General features: G+C 41.0%; 1 protein-coding gene across 3 annotated transcripts in view; it reads right to left on the bottom strand.

The window, feature by feature from the left end:
• The window catches only part of TRPA1 (transient receptor potential cation channel subfamily A member 1), a 291,437-nt gene that overhangs the window by 97,841 nt on the left and 170,465 nt on the right, over positions 1-23,131 (bottom strand). For all 3 annotated transcript variants that reach the window (XM_075353178.1, XM_075353180.1, XM_075353179.1), the window contains exons 9-13: positions 16,013-16,061; positions 13,588-13,687; positions 9,927-10,027; positions 7,811-7,980; positions 6,390-6,554 (exon numbers count right to left, since the gene is read on the bottom strand). In XM_075353178.1, the coding sequence (XP_075209293.1) occupies positions 6,390-6,554; positions 7,811-7,980; positions 9,927-10,027; positions 13,588-13,687; positions 16,013-16,061 (585 nt within the window). The remainder of the gene's footprint in view (positions 1-6,389; positions 6,555-7,810; positions 7,981-9,926; positions 10,028-13,587; positions 13,688-16,012; positions 16,062-23,131) is intronic.

Genomic DNA, 23,131 nt, shown 5'->3' with positions numbered 1-23,131 from the left:
CGTCACGGGCAAATCGCTGCCCGTGGCGCACAATATCGCTAGTACCCATCACACGAACTTACCTGCCTAACAACGTCGCTGCGGCCGGCGAACTGCTTCTTTTGTAAGGGGGCGGTTTGTGCGGCGTCACAGCGATATCACACGGCAGCCGTCCAATAGAAGAGGAGGGGCGGAGAGCAGCCGAATGAAAGTCATGCCCACCTCTTTGCCGGAAGATGCAGGTACGGTGTTGTTCGTCGTTCCCGGGGTGTCACACGTAGCGATGTGTGCGGCCTCAGGAACGACGAACAACCTGCGTCCAGCACCATCAATGATATTTGGGATTTGAATGACGTGTCAACGATCAACGATTAGGTGAGTATTTTTGATTGTTAGCGGTCGCTTGTACGTGTCACACGCAACAACGAGGCCGGATGTGCGTCACGAATTCCGTGAACCCAGCGACATCTCGTTAGCGATGTCGTTGCGTGTAAAGCCCCCTTTAGAATCATCATTTGTGCAGGTGATTGAATTATCACCTGTGCAATCCAAAGAGATCCTGAAAACATGCATTGTTGGTAGGCCTTGAGGACTGGGGTTGGGGAACACTGGTTTAGATCATATCAAGGGAATAGAAGTAAAAACAGTTTCAAATATGTGTTTTTTTTGCTGAGGTAGTGGATAGTTTGGCACTCATATCACTTTACTGATGTTAAACAGCTGGAGATTTTTTTTCTGCACTTCTATTATTGATTAGTGACTATGGGTGACTCCTGGATAGAAAATAGTGTAACAACCCAAATGGAGGAATCACACAGGATAGGTTTGGCTCTTTCACCTCTGGGTAGCATTAAGCAAATCGATTTATAGGACCCTGATTTCTGAACCAGGGTCCCGTGAATCAATTTGCTCACCCCTACTTCTGGGTGGTAGGGTCAATGTCAGTCTAAGGAACAGGTTGGTATAACATATGGAAAGTCAGAAACTTTTATGGTGAATTGCATTTCTAATAATTATTGCTTTACAAAATGTTACTATTATATCTGTGCAGCAGGACCAGAAAAACGTCATGGTGATGACTGCATTGCTAGGAAGTAATAGAGACCAATGCACTTTGTCCAGATGAAGGTCGATTTACTTCTCAACGCATTTTGATGTGGTTACCTGGTGGTTCTTGTCACCACTTCGAAATGGGTTGAGCAGTAAACCGCCCTTCATCTGAACAAAGTGCATTGGTCTCTGTTACTTCCCAGCAATGTAGTCATCACCACACCATTTTCCTGGTTCTACTGCATCGCTTTAAATCTTAAGGTCACTTTACACGCAATGACATTGCTAAGGAGATGTCGTTGGGGTCACGGAATTTATGACGCACATCCGGCCTTGTTAGCGACGTCGTTGCGTGTGACACATACGCGCGACCGCTAACGATGCAAAATACTCACCAAATTGTTGATTGTTGACATGTCGTCTATTTCCCAAATATCGTTGCTGATTTTGGATGCAGGTTGTTCGTCATTCCTGAGGCAGCACACATCGCTACGTGTGACACCCGAGGAATGACAGTGTACCTGCATACTCCGGCAACGAGGTGGGTGTGACTTTCATGCGGCTGCTCTCCGCCCCTCTGCTTCTATTGAACGCCTGCTGTGTGACGTTGCACGAACCGCCCCCTTAAAAAAGAGGTTGTTCGCCGCCCACAGCAACATCGCTAGGAAGGTATGTATGTGTGACGGGAACTAGAGATTTTGTCTGCCACGGGCAGCGATTTGCCCGTGACGCACAAATGACGGGGGTGGGTGCGAACGCTAGTGACATCGATAGCGATGTCGCAGCATGTAAAGCCCCCTTTAGAGCTTGTGGTTTGTTCGGCAGCTGATTACAGGCTCTGATCTTGTTGTGTGCTACACAACTCAGTAAGCTGAGCACACACTCTGCATATACCCATATCAGTCCATTACATAAGAACCTATTTGCGCTATTTCTGTTTCATAGTTTCTCATTTGCACTATTATTTGCTTTTTTCATCCAATAAACAAGTGGGTATTGCCTGCCAATCATGGTAATGCCATAGCCATATTGATTACAAGCATTACTGTAATTGGTCAGACACATAGCGTCATCGGCCTATATAAGACCCATTGAAGCCATGCTTGCTGCACTGTACCCAGAAATATTATAGGGGCTAGGGAGAGATTCTGCTGGAGAAGGAACAGTGTGTTATAGCTTGACGACCTGCTAGTGTAACAGTAAACCAAATGTGCTTTTCAGGGCTAATTGAAATCTATTCTAGTCTCTAATAATACCGCTCTTATTCTGTAGTTAATATAGGGCATGCTGCTGGAGTAAGGGTAGTGTATTATAGGCCTGTAGTCAGAGATTCTAGCCTTACAGACCTTGCTGCTTCTATCTAAAAAATCCATTCTAATCCTTAATAATACCGATCTTAGTTTGAAATTAGTCTTGGATGAGATTCTAGAGTATGGATAGTGTAATAGAAGCCTGTAGGCAGGGATTCTAGCCTTAAAGACCTTGCTGCTACTACCTAGAAAATCAATTATTTTCTCTAATAATGCCGCTCTCAGTTTGCAATTAGTTTCGGGTGAGATTCTGGAGTAGGGATAGTGTATTAGAGGGCTGTAGGCAGGGATTCTAGCCTTACAGACCATGCTGAAGAGATGGCCTGGCTATTAAGGGTATGCTCAGACGATGTGTTTTTGCTGCGTTATTTGGCAGTGTTTTTAATGATATAAACAATTACCAACAACCGACTACACATGGTAGATAATATGCTACTACCCAATACATAGATAGTACATAGGATTAGTGAATATATAAGAGAAACTACCGCTGTGCAGATCTGGACTAATAAGGGCTAGTCGCTAAATTAAGCAGAGCACACAAAGAAGAAAAACAACCATACGCCCAGATAATTTAATAGAATAATTTATTTTTTGAAAAATGCACATGCAAAGGGTGAAACAGAAACAATACAGGACTTAAAAGCCCCAAACAAGGTCACAGAACCCTCATATATAAACATGCAATATAGTAAGGCACCTTTACTATGAAAATATTGAAAGCATCCACTAGATGTCACTAGAACACCCCGTGCCATAGCCCTACATGCATATATATATAACGTGACCAGGAAGATTCCCACGATAAACAAAACAAGCAGTATATTTACCAACAATGGTGTCACACGAGGAGACGCTAGGTGCAAATAAGAGAGGGGAACCGTGACCCACCCGATGGCCGTTTCCGCAACATGAGGTTGCCTTCGTCCTGGTCATGTTATAAATATATATATGCATGCAGGGCTATGGCACGGGGTGTTCTAGTGACATCTACTGGACACTTTCAATATTTTCATAGTAAAGGTGCCTTACTATATTGCATGTTTATATATGAGGGTTCTGTGACCTTGTTTGGGGCTTTTAAGTCCTGTATTGTTTCTGTTTCACCCTTTGCATGTGCACTTTTCAAAAAATAAATTATTCTATTAAATTATCTGGGCGTCTGGTCGTTTTTCTTCTTTGTGTGCAGTGTTTTTAATGAGTTTGATTCAAATTAAAAACTGATTTTACAGTCACAGCAAAAGCGATGAGATTTCATAAAGCTAATGCAGACAGACGATTGTTAATTTTTCTTGACTGAAATGTAAATCTTCTGCATGTTTGAAAGAAAGCTAAGTGTGAATATAGCCAAATTTTTGTAGCTGACTTTTTCAATTTTCTTTATTAATTTTTTCCTTATAACAAGTCATCATACAGGAAATGTTTGCATACATTTTGTCATTTAAAATCCATTTTATCTTCGGTTTTGTATGTTTTATTGTCAGTTCTTAAAAGTGACGTTATACTCTCACAACTATGTTTTCAGCAGTGACCTGGGAGTCAGAGATGTGTCCAGGCATCATTCCTATGCTGTTCCAATTCCATTTATTCCATTTCAGTGGTGTTTACATCTATTTTTTTTACTCCCCAGTTGGTCTGCTAGAAAAAGATCGAGTTTCCATTATGCTTGTTACTGGAGACGAGCACCTGAGTATTAGAAATTGCTCGACTCGAGAAACGGGCGCCCGAGCATTTTAGTGATCGTTCAGCACTAGTAAATTATCAACAATAGCAGTTGGACTCAAGTAGAGGGAAGTGGAAAAATCAAAGATATGTATATGATGAACATCGGAATGTAAATATGCATTACTACAAAGAAAACATGAAAAAATATTTTGGGGAAAAAATTTGCTATTTTGCAAATAAAATTGGCCAAATTTACTTGAGCCCAGTTACTACAGCAAGTTATAACTCTCAACTGGGTCCTAATCTAATTTTATGCTTCTTTTTGTGTCATTCCTGACCTCTATAAAAGGGCTAGGGAAGAACTAGTTTACACCAGTTCAGACTATAAGATTAGGACGTGCCGGCAATTCTTCTATTTTGTATTATGGAGTCATGTCTTTTGTCTGCGCACTCCTCCCAGTGACCTGAGGTGTTTTAATTTTTCTTTGGCAGGTTCTTCTCTAGCCCTTATAAAGAGGTCAGGAATGACACGAAAAGAGGCAGAAATTTAGATTAGGACCCAGTTGAGAGTTATACCTTGCCGTGGTAACTGGGCTCAAGTAAATTTGGCCAATTTTATTTGAAAAATAACTAATGTTTTTCCCCAAAAATGCTTTCATATTTTCTTTGCAGTAATGCATATTCACATTCCAATGTTCACCATATACATCTCTTTGTTTTTGATAATGTATATTATGTTCAGTTTGCACCAGTTCAGACTATAAGATTTGGAAGTGTCGGCAATTCTTCTGTTCAGCACCAGTTAAAGCCATTATTTTCAAAACTTAGCATACTCTACATGTGCCATTTTTCTTGTGTTTTTCCTGCTATCTGTAATTCAATGTCTTATTCAAGCTTTGCTTATACGTAAATGAGCTAAGATCTATGGGCCGAACAGAGATCTCCCTGAGAATCTGCTTTATTTTATATATAAGTTGGCATTACTAGTATGAGACATGTTGATGGGGGGAAACTGTCAGTCTTTAAATGTCTCACACTGGTAACGCCCCCTTTCATTTAAAATAAGCTCTTGGGAGAGATTCTCATGTAGGTCAGTGTCCAGCCCAAGACATCACATATATCAAGGTATCATTTTATTCAACATTATATAACCTACGTGTCCATATAGGTTATACGGCTTAAGAGGGTTGATCTTACTGACACATTCATTGCAAAAAAAATTAAAAAAGGTGTGTAGTGTTCTGCCCAAGTAGGGCAAAGATGGGTGTTCCACACATGGAACTGGCAGAATATTCCAGCACCATGATAAGAGAAGTATACAACTAAACATAAGTATCATATATTTATAGAAGTCATTTACACGTTGCCAATTTACATGTAGAGGAATAAATATTATATTTCAAGATTATTTATGTGAGAATACAATATATGTTTCTATGTGCTTTTCTGCTGTGAGAATACAATGCCTTTTCTATAACTAAGCTTTATTTTCTATATAAGTAACAATAGATTGTAAGCATGTCTACGCCAAGGTCAGCAGAGTTAAGACTGATACAAAGGATTGGAGTGCAGAAGTTGATAAGAAAGACTGGCTATCTGTACAAGTCCAAATTTATGGCTGAGGTGCTATGTGATAAAAACTCTGCAAGATATGGAGTTGGAACACAGGAGGGGCTGGAGGGTAATGGCCCAGTCACACACAACGACTTACCAGCGATCCCGAAAACGATGCGACCTGATAGGGATCGCAGGTAAGTCGCTGGGAAGTCGCTGGTGAGATGTCACACAGTCAGATCTTACCAGCGATGCAGGAACAATAGAGGTCGCAGTAGTGACCTGTATAACGATCTCAGCAGTCACTGTGACCCTGTCACACAGTGTCAAACACAGCGATGTTTCCTGCCCAGCAGGACATCGCCTTTGAAGAAAATGACCTGGACCATTTGGCAACGACTAGTGATCTCACAGCAGGGGCCTGATCGCTGGTAAGTGTCACACATAACGAGATCACTAACGGGATCGCTACTGCGTCACCAAACCGGTGACTTAGCTGCGATCTCGCTAGCGATCTCGTTGTGTGTGACAGTACCTTAAGTCCCAAAAAATGGACAAACGACAGAGGTTTTCTGCATATGCTTTAATATAGCCAATGGCATACTTAGGAATTTTACTAAAAGATAAACCCATTACCGTTTTATAAAAAAAGGCTTGTAAAAATAAAGCAGATCACATGGGCACGTTCACTGAGAAAGAATTCATACCAGATGTGGTCTGAATTTCTATGCCAGCTCTCAGCAACCTTCAATTTGACATTACAGCAGACATTCACGGTTAAGAAGGAAATTTTCCGAAAACTACGGAATTTCTCCTTGACATTTTACATACCTTAAAAGAAGCGCTCCCTTCTTGAGTAGAAGAACTACTATTCTGTCATGTCCATTTTCTGCAGCCAAATGCATGGGTGTCAGCCCTTTTTCATCTGCATCATTTAGAAGAGTGGCATCTGGCACAAATCGTAAGAGCCGCTCACATGTGTTGTAACGACCGTAGCTTTACAAAGCAACAGACATGTGAGTTAATAAATAAAAAGCCATCACTACAAATGTATGGGAAGAATATAAAACTAATGTTTAATTTCAAATCTCTGCATTCATTACAACTATGTGAACTGATTTTTGAACAGTTTACAAATCTATGAATATGAACCTTGATTAGTAATAGTTTCAGTGTTTCAGAATTGTTTTTAAATATAGTTAGTGACATTTTAAGCTAGAAATACCAACAAAATGAACTTGAAAACTCAACTGAAAGTAAAGGTCATTATCTAGTGATACATTCCTCTTAACTTGGCAAAGTAGTTGGTTAGTAGAGTCTTTGTCTTGTAGCGTGTCCTGGAGGACATCACTGGAGAAGAGCTGTTTTCTTAGAAAAGAGTTCAATAGGACAAAGGGGTAGAGTCATTTAGCAACACCGAAGCCCAAGCAGAAGGAAGCTCTTCACCAAGAGCAGAAAAGCAGTAAGAGGAGCAGTCAAGTAACAAGAGGGTCACCAGGGAAAAACAACACCACTAGACGTGCAGTTCCGGCCTCCTGGTCCACTACTAGTAATTAAGAACAGTGCTGTGTTGGTTGCAGCACCCTTAAATTAGCTTGCTCGCTGTAGCCAAAGATAGGGGCTAGATGACCACAGGAGTCAATGGAGTCAGAGTCATCAGATCCATCAGATATAGCTTACAATAAAAGATTGATTACAATAAAAGACGACTGTGGTTTCTTGCTGGATAATGATGGCGTAGTGAAAGGGGATGGACTCTGTTAATCAACTGCATGGCAAAGTTTTGCTAATATTAAATGGTTGTCTAGGCCTCTGATATTGATCACCTCTTCTTAGGATGGGTCATTGATATCAGATCAACAATCAGTGATCAGCAGGTCCCATGGCCTACAAACATGCACAATGTTAGGAGCCAAAAAAAACACAGCTACATAGACTGTGTAGTGACCACTCTTGGGTAACTCAACCCATGCTTCAATTCACTTCAACAGGAGCTGAGCTGCAGTACCAAATAGCCACTAACCAGTATGTGGAGCTGTGGTGTACCAGCCCCGTATAATGTTTACTTCTGGCCTGCAAACAACTGATCGATGGGAGGAGTCATGTGTTGGATCCCAACTGATCTGATATTGATGACCTCCCCTTAAAAGAGGTGATTAGTATTGTAGTCATGGATAAACTCATTTTATGTACAGGGGTATATAACACTAACTAAACATTGCATCAATATAGTAGAAAATAATCCAACATACAAAGCAGCAAAGTGCAGAGCTGATCTCTGATTCTTGGTCTTGGAGTAGAGTGACACATTCAGTCCAAGGAGATTGTTTACAGAATTTGGGACACCATGGCGGCAGGCATAATGTAATGGGGTGCAGCCGTCTGTATCTTCATCACTCACGAGATTCTTGATGTCTGCTCTCTAGCATACAAAATAGTGGGAAAATATATAGAAAATGTAAGTAGTGGATAAATGTGAGAAAAAGAATCTGAAGTCAGAATAAACATTTAAATCTATATTGGGGTTCAGTTTATAAACCATTCAGATATGAAAGATATTAATTTTTGTTGATGAAGCGAGTCTTGAAGACTATTGTCGACAAAGTATTTATAGAGGAAGAAGGAGCAACGTCCCCTATACTGTGCTGACAATAAAGATTTAAGATCTATATAAAAATATGGGCTGATTAATTTCAGGATCCCTGTGTTTCTGTTACAGAAATCTTCCACTATTCCTCACATAACCATAAAGTAAAAGGGGGTGTCCAATTACAAAATAGTTTACCGAAACAAGGGATGGGTAAAAAAAAAACGTAAATCTATCTTCTCACCCAATTGAGACCCCTGTTGTGTCAGCTCAGGCAGCTCCAGTGGTCTACGGCAGGACAGGAAGTGTTTGCGTCCCAATCCTTAAGTCACCTGACCACCAAGGCACTTGATTGACTGTAGCAGTCAGGTGAATAGAATGCGCAGTTTCAGTCATTCCTCCATTGCAGCCTATCATGAAACTCAGCAGTCCAGGAACTCAAGCTCCACCAATCTAATTTTGATAGTCCTTATTAAAGAAAAGCCATCAATGTAAGGCCATCTCGGCAAACTTTCATAAGCAATAATAACCGCAAATGGCAGTGCCGTAACTATAACCTTCGGGGCCCCAGGGCAAAACTTCATAGTTGGGCCCCTCAACATTTCAATTACTAGAGGTTGTGCGGAATGTGGTGAAGCCTGCTACGCATTGTTGTATACAACACACAGGTTTCACCACGTTCTGCAAGACCTTTAATAGATAATGATGCAAGTTTTAGAAGTTAAATATTCAGTGAATATGTTTGAAAAATTAATAAGGTGAATAATTCCAAATATTGCACAATTTTCAAATAACTGTATATGTTTATTAAATATTAAGTATTTTTAAACAGTATATATTTAAACTTCTTTCACTTACACATAACATTACTTAAACATTACCAATTTGTTCAGTTTTAAACAGCTACTTAAACATTTGTTTCCTAACTTTCAGAGAAGCGAATTCATCAATTACTTTGTCAAAGGCACCACGGCCACCTACTGGCAGAGACGGTGCGGCTGCCAAGGATATGTGCACTGTGTCCAGCCGCTCTCTCCAGGAGGAGAGAGACTGGAGTTGACATTTCTGCCTCCCCCAGCAGGTGCCAGACATCAAATACAACCCCCGACCACAGGTACAGCAGCAGTCACTATTGCTCCCTCCCGGTTGTGAGGAGAGTGGGGGTTCTACACAGCTCTGATTATTGAAAACAAAAGGCAGATGGCTGAGAAGATAGATACTGCATGACCCGGAGCCGGGAGGAATGTGTGATTATGGAGACTTCCCCCTCCTCGCCCCCTCGCAGCAGTATAGACCTGCAGACTGGAGAGGGGCAGGGCTTCTCACAGTTTGTCACAGAGATATTTGTGTCTGCTGAGACTGTCTGTCTCCTCTCAAAACAAGACCTCAGTGTCAGTGCATGTCGCGTCGCGGCCGCTGCCTGAACTATTGGCTGAGTCACCGCCTGGCGCGACACCACACGATCAGCTAACAGTCTATTGTCTGCCATAGAGCTCCTGTTACTAAGCGAAATAGCGTTTCCCCGTTTAAAGTCAACAAACAAAAAACATTTACGCTTGCACTTTCATGGATCTTTTCATTATTTTTATTAACTTTAAACACGAATAATATAGGAGCTGGGTATTTTATGAGAAATGAAAGTATTAAAATACAATTTTTTACCATCAGTTTGGGGCCCCTTGGGTGGTTGGGTCCACGGAGCAGTGCCCCAGCTATATATTAATGATTGTAATACATGTAAAACTATAATTATGAAGCCATTTACAATTTGCAAAATGTACCTGTAGAAATTCTTCTCTGATGTTCTTTAAACCTCCTGGCTGCAAAACAGTCAGATGAAGAAAATTCCTTCCATAATTATCTGTTAGCTTTACATCAGCTCCTAAAATAGGATATACTGCATATTAGTGCATTTATAACACAACATGATAGAGTTTAGTAATAAGACATTAAAGGGAATCTGTCAGCAGCATGATGTAAGAAAGGAGATTCTGAATCTGACGATCTATCACTTAGATTACTGGGTGTAGCCGTTCTGACACAATGTGCAATTTGAACTTTAGCTCATGTAGCACAGAGTCCACAGACCTTTCCCAGCCCACACCTGGCTCTTGACAGAGACTGTACATTGACTGTGAGGTCTCAATAAGAGGCGGGGTGAGGGGGTGTGCCTTACAACATGGCATGAGCCATCTAGCCGCAGCAATGATAAGGGTCTGGCTGCTAAAACAATCATAGCAAATTAACAAAAGATCAGACTGTGACAACACAGGCATGCCTGAATTGAACTTTCTGTCAACCCTTACAGCTTAACCCCACATTATCACACTAGTCTAACAGGGATAAAAGCTCCACATTCTGCCAATTGATGCTAACTCTAGTGCTCATATCCCCACCCATCAACAATTTATCACCTGTACCAGTGGTCTCAAGCACAGGGCCTGCAGGCCGCATGCGGCTCCTTAGGCTGCTTCATGTGGCCCAGAGGACTCTAGACACCTTGATGGTCGCAGCCCGGGTCAGGGAGCCACCGATATCAGCGCTTTACATCGGATGCATGTGCTTCCTTAAGCGCACATTCAATTGATATGTGTTGTGCTCAGAGCTCTCTGCTAAGGCCCATTTCACACATCCGGCGTTTAGCCGGATTGCCAGATCTGGCACACTCCAGTACAGTGTTAATACTGTACAATGCGCGACAACCTCCGGTCACATGCTGTCATGTGACCGGAGCATGTGACCGGAGCTTGCCGCGATGCCATTGTTCAGTATTAACACTGTACTGGAGTGTTCCGGATCCATCAATCCGACGAAATGCCGGATGTGTGAAACGGCCCTAAGCAATACCAAAGCCAGCCATCAGGCAAGCAGCTGATGTTGGTGTGCCAGCTTGTCAGCATATAATGTCACTACCATATGCCAAGATGCCAACATTGGCTGCTGGCAATGGTATTGCTGCAGCTTGTCTCTGCACACGAATAATTTTTAATTGAATTTGCGTCCAATGACACATATTGAACTGGAATAAAGTACTGACGACGACAGCCCCCAGGACCTGGCCGCGATAGCCATGTAGATTATTGTGCCTGTGGCCCCATGTGCAGAAAAGGAGGCTTCCATGGGAATTGAGGACATGTGAGAAGATTATTTTTTATTTTTTTTATATGTATGTGAGGGTCGCCACAAAAAGCGACATGACAACAATACAGGGACCTTGATGGGGACATTACTAGCAGATGGGGACTTTACTTCAATATGCAGACCAGGATAAGGCATTAGAACAAGATTAGGACCAGGATTGGCACATTACTAGAAAATGTGGACTAGGATTGGACATTGCTACAAGATGGCAACCAGAATGGGCAATACTAAAACATAGGGACCAGGATGGTGACATTTATATAAGATGGGGACCAGGATGGGGCGCATTACTACAATAAGAGGATCAGAATAGAAATATAACTACAACATGAGGAGCAGGATGGGCACATTACTACAAGAAGGGGACAAGAATGAGCACATCACAAGGAACCAGGATGGGGCATTACTATAAGATGGGAACTAGGATGGGGACATTACTACAATATGGAGATCTGAATTAACACATTATTACAAACAGGAGACCAGGATAGGTCATTACTAAAAGATGGGAACCAGGATGGTGGACATTACTACAAGAAGGGGACTAGGATAGGGACATTACTACATGAATGGGACTTGGATAGGGATAGTACTACAAGATGAAGACCAGGATGAAAACTAGGATGGGGACATAACTGCAAGATCGAGACCAAGATTATTGAATATATTGTCAAAGCCATTATCACCAGACCATCTCTAGACACCACTACTAGGGTTTTCTGCCATATAACTCGGTTATATCCTTCATAGATGTTTCCCCATTTAATACTCAGTGTGGGTCCAAGTTATTTTTCATTTGTGGAAGTGGCTCAGTAGCAGAAGAAAGTTGTTTGTTTTTGCAATTAAAATTACTTTATACAACAATATAGAGTTGAGTGAATTAATCTGAGGAAAACTGAATTCTTGTTGAATTTTTAGGAATTTGCTAAACCTGAAAAATTCAAACAACTTGCAATTTACTTTTTGAATCATTTTAGAATATTATATCAGTCAGAGATTGATCACACAACTTACTCATGTCTCCAGATACTGCCCTGAAACTTTAAAAACACATGATATAGCACAGCCATTCAGTTGATTGGATGTTGCTATCATAGCCTGTACAAAAGCAGAAGCAGGGAATGCAGCAGCCATTTTGTATTGAATCTGGATAGTGAAAGTAGGTCACAGCTTAGCCATAAACATTGAAGAAGTTGAACAGAAAGTATGTGACTGCTCAGCAGTGAAGATTAAAGGGAATCTGTCACCTACTCACCTACAGAGCAGTCCTATCCATTACAGTCTGGTGCTTGTTGCTGGTCTTGGTCCAGCACCTCCTCTAACCTTGTGATCACTATCCTCTCTTGTTGCTTTGTGTGGATGACGCATCCTATGTCATCCACATAGTGCCCTCCATTGTACTCTTATGCACACACATTTCTCTCTGCCATGCTGAGGGCAGAGCAAAGTATTGTAGTGTACATATGTGGGCGTTCTTTGGTCTTTTCCCATGCCTGTGCATTAAAGTATTTTGCTCTGTTCTCAGCAAGGCAGAGGAAATTGAGAGCGCAATGCAGAACACTGTGTGGATGATGTAGAAAGGAGGATGATGATTGCAAGGATAGAGGAAGAGCTGGGTCAAGATTAGTTACACCCATCGTACCGGACCGGACTGCCCCACTAGTGAGTAGATGACAGGTTCCCTTTTAACGTGTGTCTAAAAAATGAGAAAAGGAACTCACGCAATGTTAGTATGTAGTCCAGCTCTGTCATGGTTACAGGGCACCGGTAGTACTATGCTGCCCCAGCAGTACAAAACATGGAAAAAGTCCAGAAAAGTTGGCATCCATATGCCGACCAAGCTGTCTTGGCTGCAATAAAGGATTATTTTATTTTTTAAGTAGCTTTCCCAAAACTTTTCTGGATTTTTTAATGTTTGTTTACTAGAGAATAGTGTAAAATACATTTTTAAGGTCAATTGGAACCTTTCCAGTTCTTTCGATTTGACACAAATCAATTTTCCGGGTAAATTTCAGCAAATCCGACAAATTCAAAATTCGAAATATTCATTCATCTCAATAACCAAACAACATTATGCCCAGGTTCTGATTTTTTTTTTTATTTCAGGGGTTTATAGCTAGCACTTGATAATCCTGATTTTGATCCCTAACATTACACAAGCATTCTCTAAACATATTTTATTCCTGTCGAAAGAATTAACATTTTATCAATTTGCCCCAACTGCATGTATAATCACAAGAATGAGATAATATCAGATTGAGACCAATATGAGCAGATGAGCAGGAAGGGTTTGCACTGTACCATTTTCAAGAAGTAAATTTACAATCTTCCAAGAAGAACACGAAGTAGCCATCAAGAGAGGCGTGCGTAACTCATTATCCACATTGTCAACATTTGCTCCCTGTAAATATGAGAACAATGTGAGTACAGAATGGAGAAAACCTGAGATAAAAGATGTAAAACCAATAACTGTACAGATTATCAGTGGAAAGACTCTAGCCTGTGATTACTAATGGACTAATGGCTGCATATTGCCCCTCTATAATACCGTATATATTTGTAGAGTCAAAAATAAATAGCAGTAAATAACTAAATTAGAACATGAGGGTAATTTATTACTTAACGTAATGTGCCCAGTATCTATCATAACTTTCCATTCACTTATTCGAACAGAACATGTAGTTTTATCTAATATTATATGCTTTATAGCTTTAATATGGAATAATACATAGATGTTAATTACAAAAATGCTTGAGTTGCATATACTGTATATATTTAGAATCCATTACTGAATGTATGTGCCACAATGTATCCTAATAATATGCAGGCACTATTGACAAACTCAAGTTATAAGATCCAATTATGCTGATCAGACTCTGAAGAAAAGAAGGAAAGATTCTCCACTTTATCCATTATGTCAGTCCATGAAAATTAGACTGCACTTGGATGTTATCCAAGTGCAATGCAATGTTCTTCACGGCCCATAGACTTGCATTGCTGATTTTGATGCAACAGTCAGATAAAATGTGTACATCATTGATTTTTTTCCTCGGCCCACTTAGTCCGAGGTATAAAATAGACATATACACAGCCCCATAGAATTTCTACGAGTTTTATTATAGATTGCACTTGTCCCATAAAGTCGGCCGTGTACGCAGAGCTGTTTGTTCTCTCCTGCTGAAAGATCAGAGATGTAAAACTGCAAAAGCTTCTCTGTTGCACATGGCAAAAGATAATCCTCTACCATATGCATCAGCAGAGGAACATTTTCAGTTACACATCACTGATTTGTCATCATCTGGCAACAAACATTACAACCTCCTTTGTAGAGGACTGAAGGAGAGTTGAGCTGTGCTTAAAATTAGCTAAAAATAATCCAAAACCACAAAGGCAGTTATACAGATGTAGAGAACAAAATATAAAATCGGTCAGGCAGGGTACTGTACAGAATGATGATGTGCACAGAGGATTAAAATGTATTCTAAAAGTAGAATGCAATCTATTTTTGAGGTGGAGACAAAGCAGAACTATACAGACAGGGGTCTACACTGCGCATGATCAACCAAGAGTACTAGAACTAAAGCATGATGTCCATTGGCAGCAACAATAGGCAGGGTCATCCTTTGAGGGTGATATGTGCAAACCGAGACAGAATTGAGAAAAGAGTCATATTGGTACAAATTAATAAATATACTGTATATTATTATAAGATCACATTATGATTTTGGGAATAACCCTTCAAGACTTTTCCCATTAATTTCCACACCTAAAACCCACCTCTTTAGAAAAAGCCTACAACCTACAATAACCCTGCTGCCAGTCTATCATATAAATAGCTTCTACCATTGCTTACTGATTCATTCCACCTTTCTCTCCTGAATTGTTAAATATTTGTTATGTATTATTTTATAGTTATTCTATTCACTGCAAACCTTGTTTAATCATTTACTGCAGGTACAGTGCCGGGAATTAAAGGTTCAGATGGATATCTGAATCTAGTGCTTATTTGATTATTCACCTGCCAAGAAATGTGCACATGCTTTTGTGGTGCTCAGTAGGGTGCCATTGCTCTTTACCTTTTATTCTTTGGACTATGTTGTCTACCAGACATATATCACGCTCATGCTATGCCAGTCTTCCTTTAGTAAATAGCATTTGCTACATTTTTTCAGTGGCGTGTGCCTCCATGCGCCACACCAGAAATACTACTGCAATCATGGGTTGGAATAGCAATTCTGCTGTAGAAAACGGCTGCACTTTTGATTAATTGGACAAGTGGGTGTGGTCACTCCCCATCCCACCCTGGCTACTCCCAAGCTCCACCCATTTTGGCATAAATAGGCATTTTTTGTGCAAATTTTCCAATCTTTTATTTCATAGGCGCTGTGATAAATTGGTCCCATGGTCTAGACACTCATTGATTTTATACCGACATTAAAATTGATCTGAAATGTGTGACCCATTGACTAAAGCATGATAACAGGATTGATATCCAATTTTAAGGCTCATTTAGAAACAGGATTTAATTTTCCATATGATTTTGGCATGTTTACTGTGCCATTCATGTTTTATTAGTGGCTGTTACTGGAACGAGATTTGTTGCTGTAACTAATGTCACTATTGATTAAGTGCTTAGTTTATCACAGTAAATTGACAAAATCAATTACTGGACCAGACAGCGGCCAACATTTTATTTGTTCACACAGTTAATTAAAAATGTAGTTACCATTGATATCAAATACTGTGCCAAGTCCACGTGATCAAACAGGCATGCTCTGTAAGAGAAAATGTAAGGAATAAAAGTGAAGGGAATACAAAGGAAAAGGCTTAATGATTAATCCGAGCAAACACAATAAAGCTTTACAATGTTAACACTGCTTACAAAGTTATAGAAAGTGTTTTAATACAGCAGGTCCCCGATTCTTGCTGATTCACACTATAAACTTTTAGATATATAAAGATAATATAACAATCATGGTGTAATTTGTATGTTATACTGTATTATATAATCTGCGTGGAAGTTAGTACAGAGCCAAAAAAAATATTCAATAATCAGTATCTCCTCCTCTGTCTTAAGCCCCCCTCAGACGAACGTCCCTCCGGTACGTGTTTGGCAGTTTTCTTACGTACCGGAGACACGTACACACGTAAACCTAGGTATTCCTATGGTTTTGGACACAAGTAAGTATTTTCGCATGGAACGTGTATCCGTTCCGTACATACGTGTGTCCATGTATTTCTCACGCCGACATGTCCGTTTTCTCTCCGGCATCACGGGTGTCACACGGAACGCAAACGTGTCACATGTAACACACATGGAACACACGGATGTGTTTTGTGTAACACGCACCGGAGAGAAGACATGTGTCTGTGAGAAAAAAAAACAAAACATTACTCACCTTCTCCTGCCCTCCTGTCTCTGCCGCTGCTGTCACTTGCTGCCGACCCCCGCTCATTATGCTAATTGAATATTCACTTCACTGTGGCCGGAAGCAGCAGCAGCGGGGAGTCAGCAGGACCGGAGACCGAAGTTCAGCACCACGGACAGCGATGCCAGGGACAGGTGAGTAGAAAGTTCCCGTTCTCCGTGTGTTATCACGGATAACACATGGAGAACACACGTAGCCCATTAACACGGGTCATGCAGGGAAAAACGCATCTCTAACATGCCCGTGAAAAACGTGAGTTGTTTTTCATGGATGTGTGAAGAGGGCCTAATGCTGTTGCCAAACAGGTTTGCAGGTGACATCTAATAATGTAATAATAATAATATTTATTTGGTTATGTAACGCCATTAATTCCGCAGCGCTTTACATACATTGGCAACACTGTCCCCATTGGGGCTCCCAATATGATTTCCCTATCTGTATGTTTTGGAGTGTGGGAGGAAACCGGAGAACCTGGAGGAACCCACGCAAACATTGGAAAATATACAAACTCCTTGCAGATGTCCTTGGGCTGATAGACCCACTTCAGGTCTAAAACGTATGTACTATGTTACCTTAATGAGTTTATTAGAACTGCAGTCCTACGGACAAATGCTATGACAACACAAATGACAAATTGAGCTGTGATAGAGCTTTACATTACAAAATAAAGCAAAATAACTAATTTTATTTTCATTAAATGGCAGGTACATGGAACTATCCAGGTATAGTGTATTGTACCATGACGTAACAAGGGTTTTCAGTGTCTGGATAAAGGCAAGTCTTGTTCCCCCTTACCTACTGTAGTAATATTTCTCCTTGAGTGCCCTCTTAAAACAAATAATGTCCTCAGAGTTTTAATGCCTCCTTAAAAAGTAAAGATGCCCCCTGAGTACCCCATCCAATAGTAAGAATATCACCTTTGTACCAACCTACACGCAAAAAAAGTTTATACTCAATCCAATTGACTAAAGGCGGCATTACACGCTACGATTTATCTGACGATATGTCGTCGGGGTCACGGATTCCGTGACGCACATCCAGCATCGTTAGCGACATCGCTGCGTGTGACACATGAATTACCAAATGGCGATCATAACCTATGTCTAATCAGTAAATAATAAATTACTAAAGTAACATTATAGCATATATTCTGTTAAAACAGAAGTGCCAAAACAATTATTAAGGTTTTGTTATTAAATATTTTTCTTATTATAAAGGTTATACAATAGATAATATTCTTTAGGTACCAATTTCTTATGTTTTCTTTCATTGCTAAAGTGTACCTAAACTCTCATGGCAGGGTGTTTGGGTCAAAAGACCCCACTTATCACTCAAAAGACCCATGAACATTGTACATGTCAGCAGACAGTTCTTGTCTGAGCACGTAAACTGAGCAGGACATGGATCAAATAGAAAGCTTAGGCTATGTAATAAAGTCCAATTGAAAATTTGTGGGTGACCTGAAGAGGGCGCTGTACACTGGAGATGTCCTCACAATTTGATAGATTTGAAGTGCTACTGCAGAGAAGACTTGGCAAAGATTGCCAATTCTAGATGTGCCATGTTAATAGACTCCTTCCCAAAAAGAATGAATGATGTCATAAATTCAAAGGGTATGTAAAACCCTGGGGTCGAACGGGTTTTAACCGACTCGTCGCCGGGCCGGGGTGCAGATCCTCTGCGTCATCACGGGCTATCCTGGCCCAGTTTTGTGACCCCTAGGCTTACAGGAGGGAGAGAAGGAAGGTGGTGGACGGGAGTAAGGATGGAGGATGGAGGTAGTGATGGTGAGGAAAGTCTTTTTAGATCGTGACGCCACCTGTGGTCTGCAGCTAGAGATGGGCCACAGCTGCAGGTGCTGCTCTCCGGGGCTGATAGTGAAGGTCGCAGCCGGGATGGTGTCGCTCCTCACAGGCAGGGTGGAGTTACCCCGTGAAGGATGATGGAGAACGGACGAGGGTGGTGGTAGTCCCCGTTGGCTCCGCACTGCTGGGCGATGGCGCCAACAAAGGAGAGGCAGAGACAGGGGCTACGGTTCCAGGTCTTTTACTCACTGGTAGTTCAGGCGCTGCCCCAGAGTACCGGTCTCTGTCACGATGGGCTCCAGATGACCCCAAATCTGTGGAAGGTCAGGTCCAGTGTGTCAGCCTATGGGCCCTTCCTCTTTTGATGTGCTAAGTATCAGATCCCCGTGGTGTGAAACACTTGGGGATCCCAGTGTCAGTAAAGTGTCCCATCCTGTATGCTGATAGCGCGGTTCTGCCATGGGGCCGGTCGAAGAGCTCAGCCCCGGATCCTTTATGCTATTTGGCTCCAGGAATAGTGGCACAGGTCCGGTGACTTTTCCAGTCTGTTCCAGTGACCCTTGCAGAGTTGGTAGACAACTTGAAGTATGCCTGCCCTAGGGTTCTGTACCCCGACAGCACTGGTCCTGTGGAAGCAGTTTCCTGCTTCTCCCAAGCGATCGTGTTCAAATGCTTTGACCCACAGAGCTGCCCCGCGGCACGTCTGCTCTGCTTGGCATCTGTAGCTGTTCTCCTTCAACTTGTGTGGTGTGTTGGAAGCTGTTGCCCCCAGCTGTTGCCACCATCTGGTTCACTACTCTCACTAGGTCAACCTGCTTCTCCCACTGTGTGCTTCTAACTCCCCCTTGTGGTTGCTTTTTCCTGACTCTGAGTCCCGGTTCCAGTGGATCGGGAGCCCCTAAGTGCGGTGGCGTCCTGTAAACCCAACTATTTTTCCAACATCTAAAATTCAATTTTTTCAATTGAATTATACAAATTATATATCAAAGGTGGAAACATTTCTGAAATGTTTCTTCTTGGTATGATTTTATTTTACATGACAAACACCCCAGCATTTTAACAGAGGTATGTAGACTTTTTATATCCATTTTTTAAAATTTAATAAGTTTTATTCACAATACTCTTCTACTTCTTTGACAAATACACTGCTTTCATTCATTAGTGCTTTAATCTATTTTAATGTTCCCTGGTTGTGCTTCGTGAGCTGGATCTGCCTGAGCATCCATCGGATGTGTATGGATGTTTTCCAAATCTCCCTTGATACTTTTTTTATCTGGTCTGGCAATAAGACGATGTAGCAATTCGATTTTAAAATATACAATCTTTTTTTCTCAAGAGAGATAAGCTACTGCCATAGGTGATAAGTAGTATATTAATCCCCTCTCTCCAAAAAGGACATAGTCGCTCTTCGTAGAATCAATCATGCTTGTGAAAAATTTTATTTTCAGAATAGTGTTAGTCAACAGCTATATACAGTATACAATATATTTTGTAACTATTTTATTATATCTTTTCATGGGTCAACATTGAAGATCTGACACTTTGATACAATGTAAAGTAGTCAGTGTGCAGTTTGTATAACAGTGTAAATTTTGTGTACCCTCCAAATAACACAACACACAGCCATTAATGTCAACAAAAGTAACAAAAGTGAGTACACCCCTAAGTGAAAATTGCCAAATTGTGCCCAGTTAACCATTTTCCCTGCCCGGTGTCATGTGACTCATTACTATTACAAGGTGTCAGGTGTGAATGAGGAGCAGGTGTGTTAAATTTGGTGCTATCTCTCACACATTCTCTCATACTGGTCACTGGAAGTTCAACATGGCTCCTCATGGCAAAGAATTCTCTGAGAAAAAGTATGGTTGCTCTACATAAAGATGACCTAGGCTATAAAAAGATTGCCAACACCCTGAAACTGAGCTGCAACACGGTGGCCAAGACCATACAGCAGTTTTTAACAAAACAGGTTCCACTCAGAACAGGCCTCTCCATGGTCGACCAAAGGAGTTTACTGCACATAATCAGTGTCATATTCAGAGGTTGTTTTTCAAAATAGATGTATGAGTGCTGCCAGCATTGCTGCAGAGGTTAAGGAAGGGAGGTGTCAGCCTGTCAGTGCTTAGACCATACGCCACACACTTCATCAAATTGGTACGAATAGCTGTCGTCCCAGAAGGAAGCCTCTTCTAAAGATTATGCACAAGAAATCCCGCAAACAGTTTCTGAAAACAAGCAGACTAAGGACATGGATTACTGGAACCATGTTCTGTGTTCAGATTAGACCGAGATAAACTTATTTGGTTGAGATGTTGTTAAGTGTAGTGGCGAGATTGTCATGGTTTGGGGCTGCATGAAGGAATCATGAATGCCAACATGTACTGTGACATCCTGAAGCAGATCATAGTACTCTCCTATTATATTCTGAGCTTCAGGGCAGTATTCCAACATGATAACGACCCCAAAACACACCTCCAAGATGCCCACTGCCTTCCTAAAGAAACCAAGATTACAGGTGTTAGACCTAAACTCTATTGAGCATCTGGGGGAAATCATGAAATGGAATGTGGAGGAGTACAAGGTCTTTACCATTCACCAGCTCTGTGTTGTCATCATGGAAGATGGAAGAGGATCCAGCGGCTCCTGTGAAGCTCTAGTGAACTCCATTCCAAAGAGAGTTAAGGCAGTGCTTGAAAATAATGGTAGCCACACAAAATGTTGACACATTGGGCAAAATTTGGCCACTTTCACTTAGGGGTGTACTCACTTTTGTTGCTAACAATTGACACAAATAGCTGTGTGTTGAGTTATGTAGGGGGCACAGCAAATTTACACTGTTATACAAGCTGCACACTGACTACTTTACATTGTATCACAGTGCCATATCTTCTGTGTTGTCTCATGAAAAGATATAATAAATTATTTACAAAAATGTTAGGGGTGGATTCACTTTTGTGATATACTGTACACTGTGTGCAGAATTATTAGGCAAATGAGTATTTTGATCACATGATACTTTTTATACATGTTGTCCTACTACAAGCTGTATAGGCTGAGAGCCAACTACCAATTAAGTAAATTAGGTGATGTGCATCTCTGTAATGAGGAGGGGTGTGGTGTAATAACATCAACACCCTATATAAGGCGTGCTAAATTATTAGGCAACTTCCTTTCCTTTGACAAAATGGGTCAGAAGAGAGATTTGACGCGCTCTGAAAAGTCCAAAATTGTGAGAGGTTTTGCAGAGGGATGCTGCAGTCTTGAAATTGCCAATCTTTTGAAGCGTGATCACCGAACAATCAAGCGTTTCATGGCAAATAGTCAACAGGGTCAAAAGAAGCGTGTTGGGCAAAATAACTGCCCATGAATTGAAGAAAATCAAGCGTGAAGCTGCCAAGATGCCATTTCCCACCAGTTTGGCCATATTTCAGAGCTGCAACGTTACTGGAGTATCAAAAAGGACAATGTGTGCCATACTCAGGGACATGGTCAAGATAAGGAAGGCTGAAAAACTACCACTTTTGAAGAAGAAGCATAAGATAAAACGTGTAGACTGGGCCAAGAAATATCTTAAGACTGATTTTTCAAAGGTTTTATGGACTGATGAAATGAGTGACTCTTGATGGGCCAGATGTATGGGCCAGAGACTGGATCAGTAAAGGGCAGAGAGCTCCATTCCGACTCAGACGCCAGCAAGGTGGAGGTAGGGTACTGGTATTGGCTGGTATCATCAAAGATGAACTTGTGGTACCTTTTCGGATTGAGGATGGAGTGAAGCTCAACTCCCAGACCTACTGCCAGTTTCTGGAAGACAACTTCTTCAAGCAGTGGTACAGGAAGAAGTCGGTATCGTTCAAGAAAAACATGATTTTCATGCAGGACAATGCTCCATCACATGCATCGAACTACTCCACAGCGTGGCTGGCCAGTAAAGATCTAATAATGAAAAAATAATGACATGGCCCCCTTGTTCACCTGATCTGAACCCCATAGAGAACCTGTGGTCCCTCATAAAATGTAAGATCTACAGGGAGGGAAAACAGTACACCTCTCGCAACAGTGCCCGGGAGGTTGTGGTGGCTGCTGCACGCAATGTTGATCGTAAACAGAGCAAGCAACTGACAGAATCTATAATTTTACTCTGTTGAGTGTCATCATACAAAAAGGTGGCTATGTTGGTCACTAATTTTTTGGGGTTTTGTTTTTGCATTTCAGAAATGTTTATTTCTAATTTTTTTGCAGTTATACTGATTTACCTGGTGAAAATAAACAAGTGAGATGGGAATATATTTAGTTTTTATTAAGTTGCCTAATAATTCTACAGAGTAATAGTTACCTGCAAAAACAGATATCCTCCTAAGATAGCCAAATCTAAAAAAAAAAAACACTCCAACTTCCAAAAATATTAAGCTTTGATATTTATGAGTCTTTTGGGTTGATTGAGAACATAGTTGTTGATCAATAATAAAAAAAATCCTCTAAAATACAACTTGCCTATTTATGCATACAGGGTATGTATAGCCCGCTTTGGTTTACTTGTTAAAATCAGTTTAAAAAGTACTTGAGATTTCTTTTATCATAGATAGATTGGGTTGTATAAATTTCTAACTT

Source organism: Anomaloglossus baeobatrachus, chromosome 6 (genome assembly GCF_048569485.1).
Source record: "Anomaloglossus baeobatrachus isolate aAnoBae1 chromosome 6, aAnoBae1.hap1, whole genome shotgun sequence".
NCBI classification, from domain to species: Eukaryota; Metazoa; Chordata; class Amphibia; order Anura; family Aromobatidae; genus Anomaloglossus; species Anomaloglossus baeobatrachus.
The sequence above is the reverse complement of the archived record's forward strand: the minus strand, read 5'-3'. Positions and strand labels throughout refer to the sequence as shown.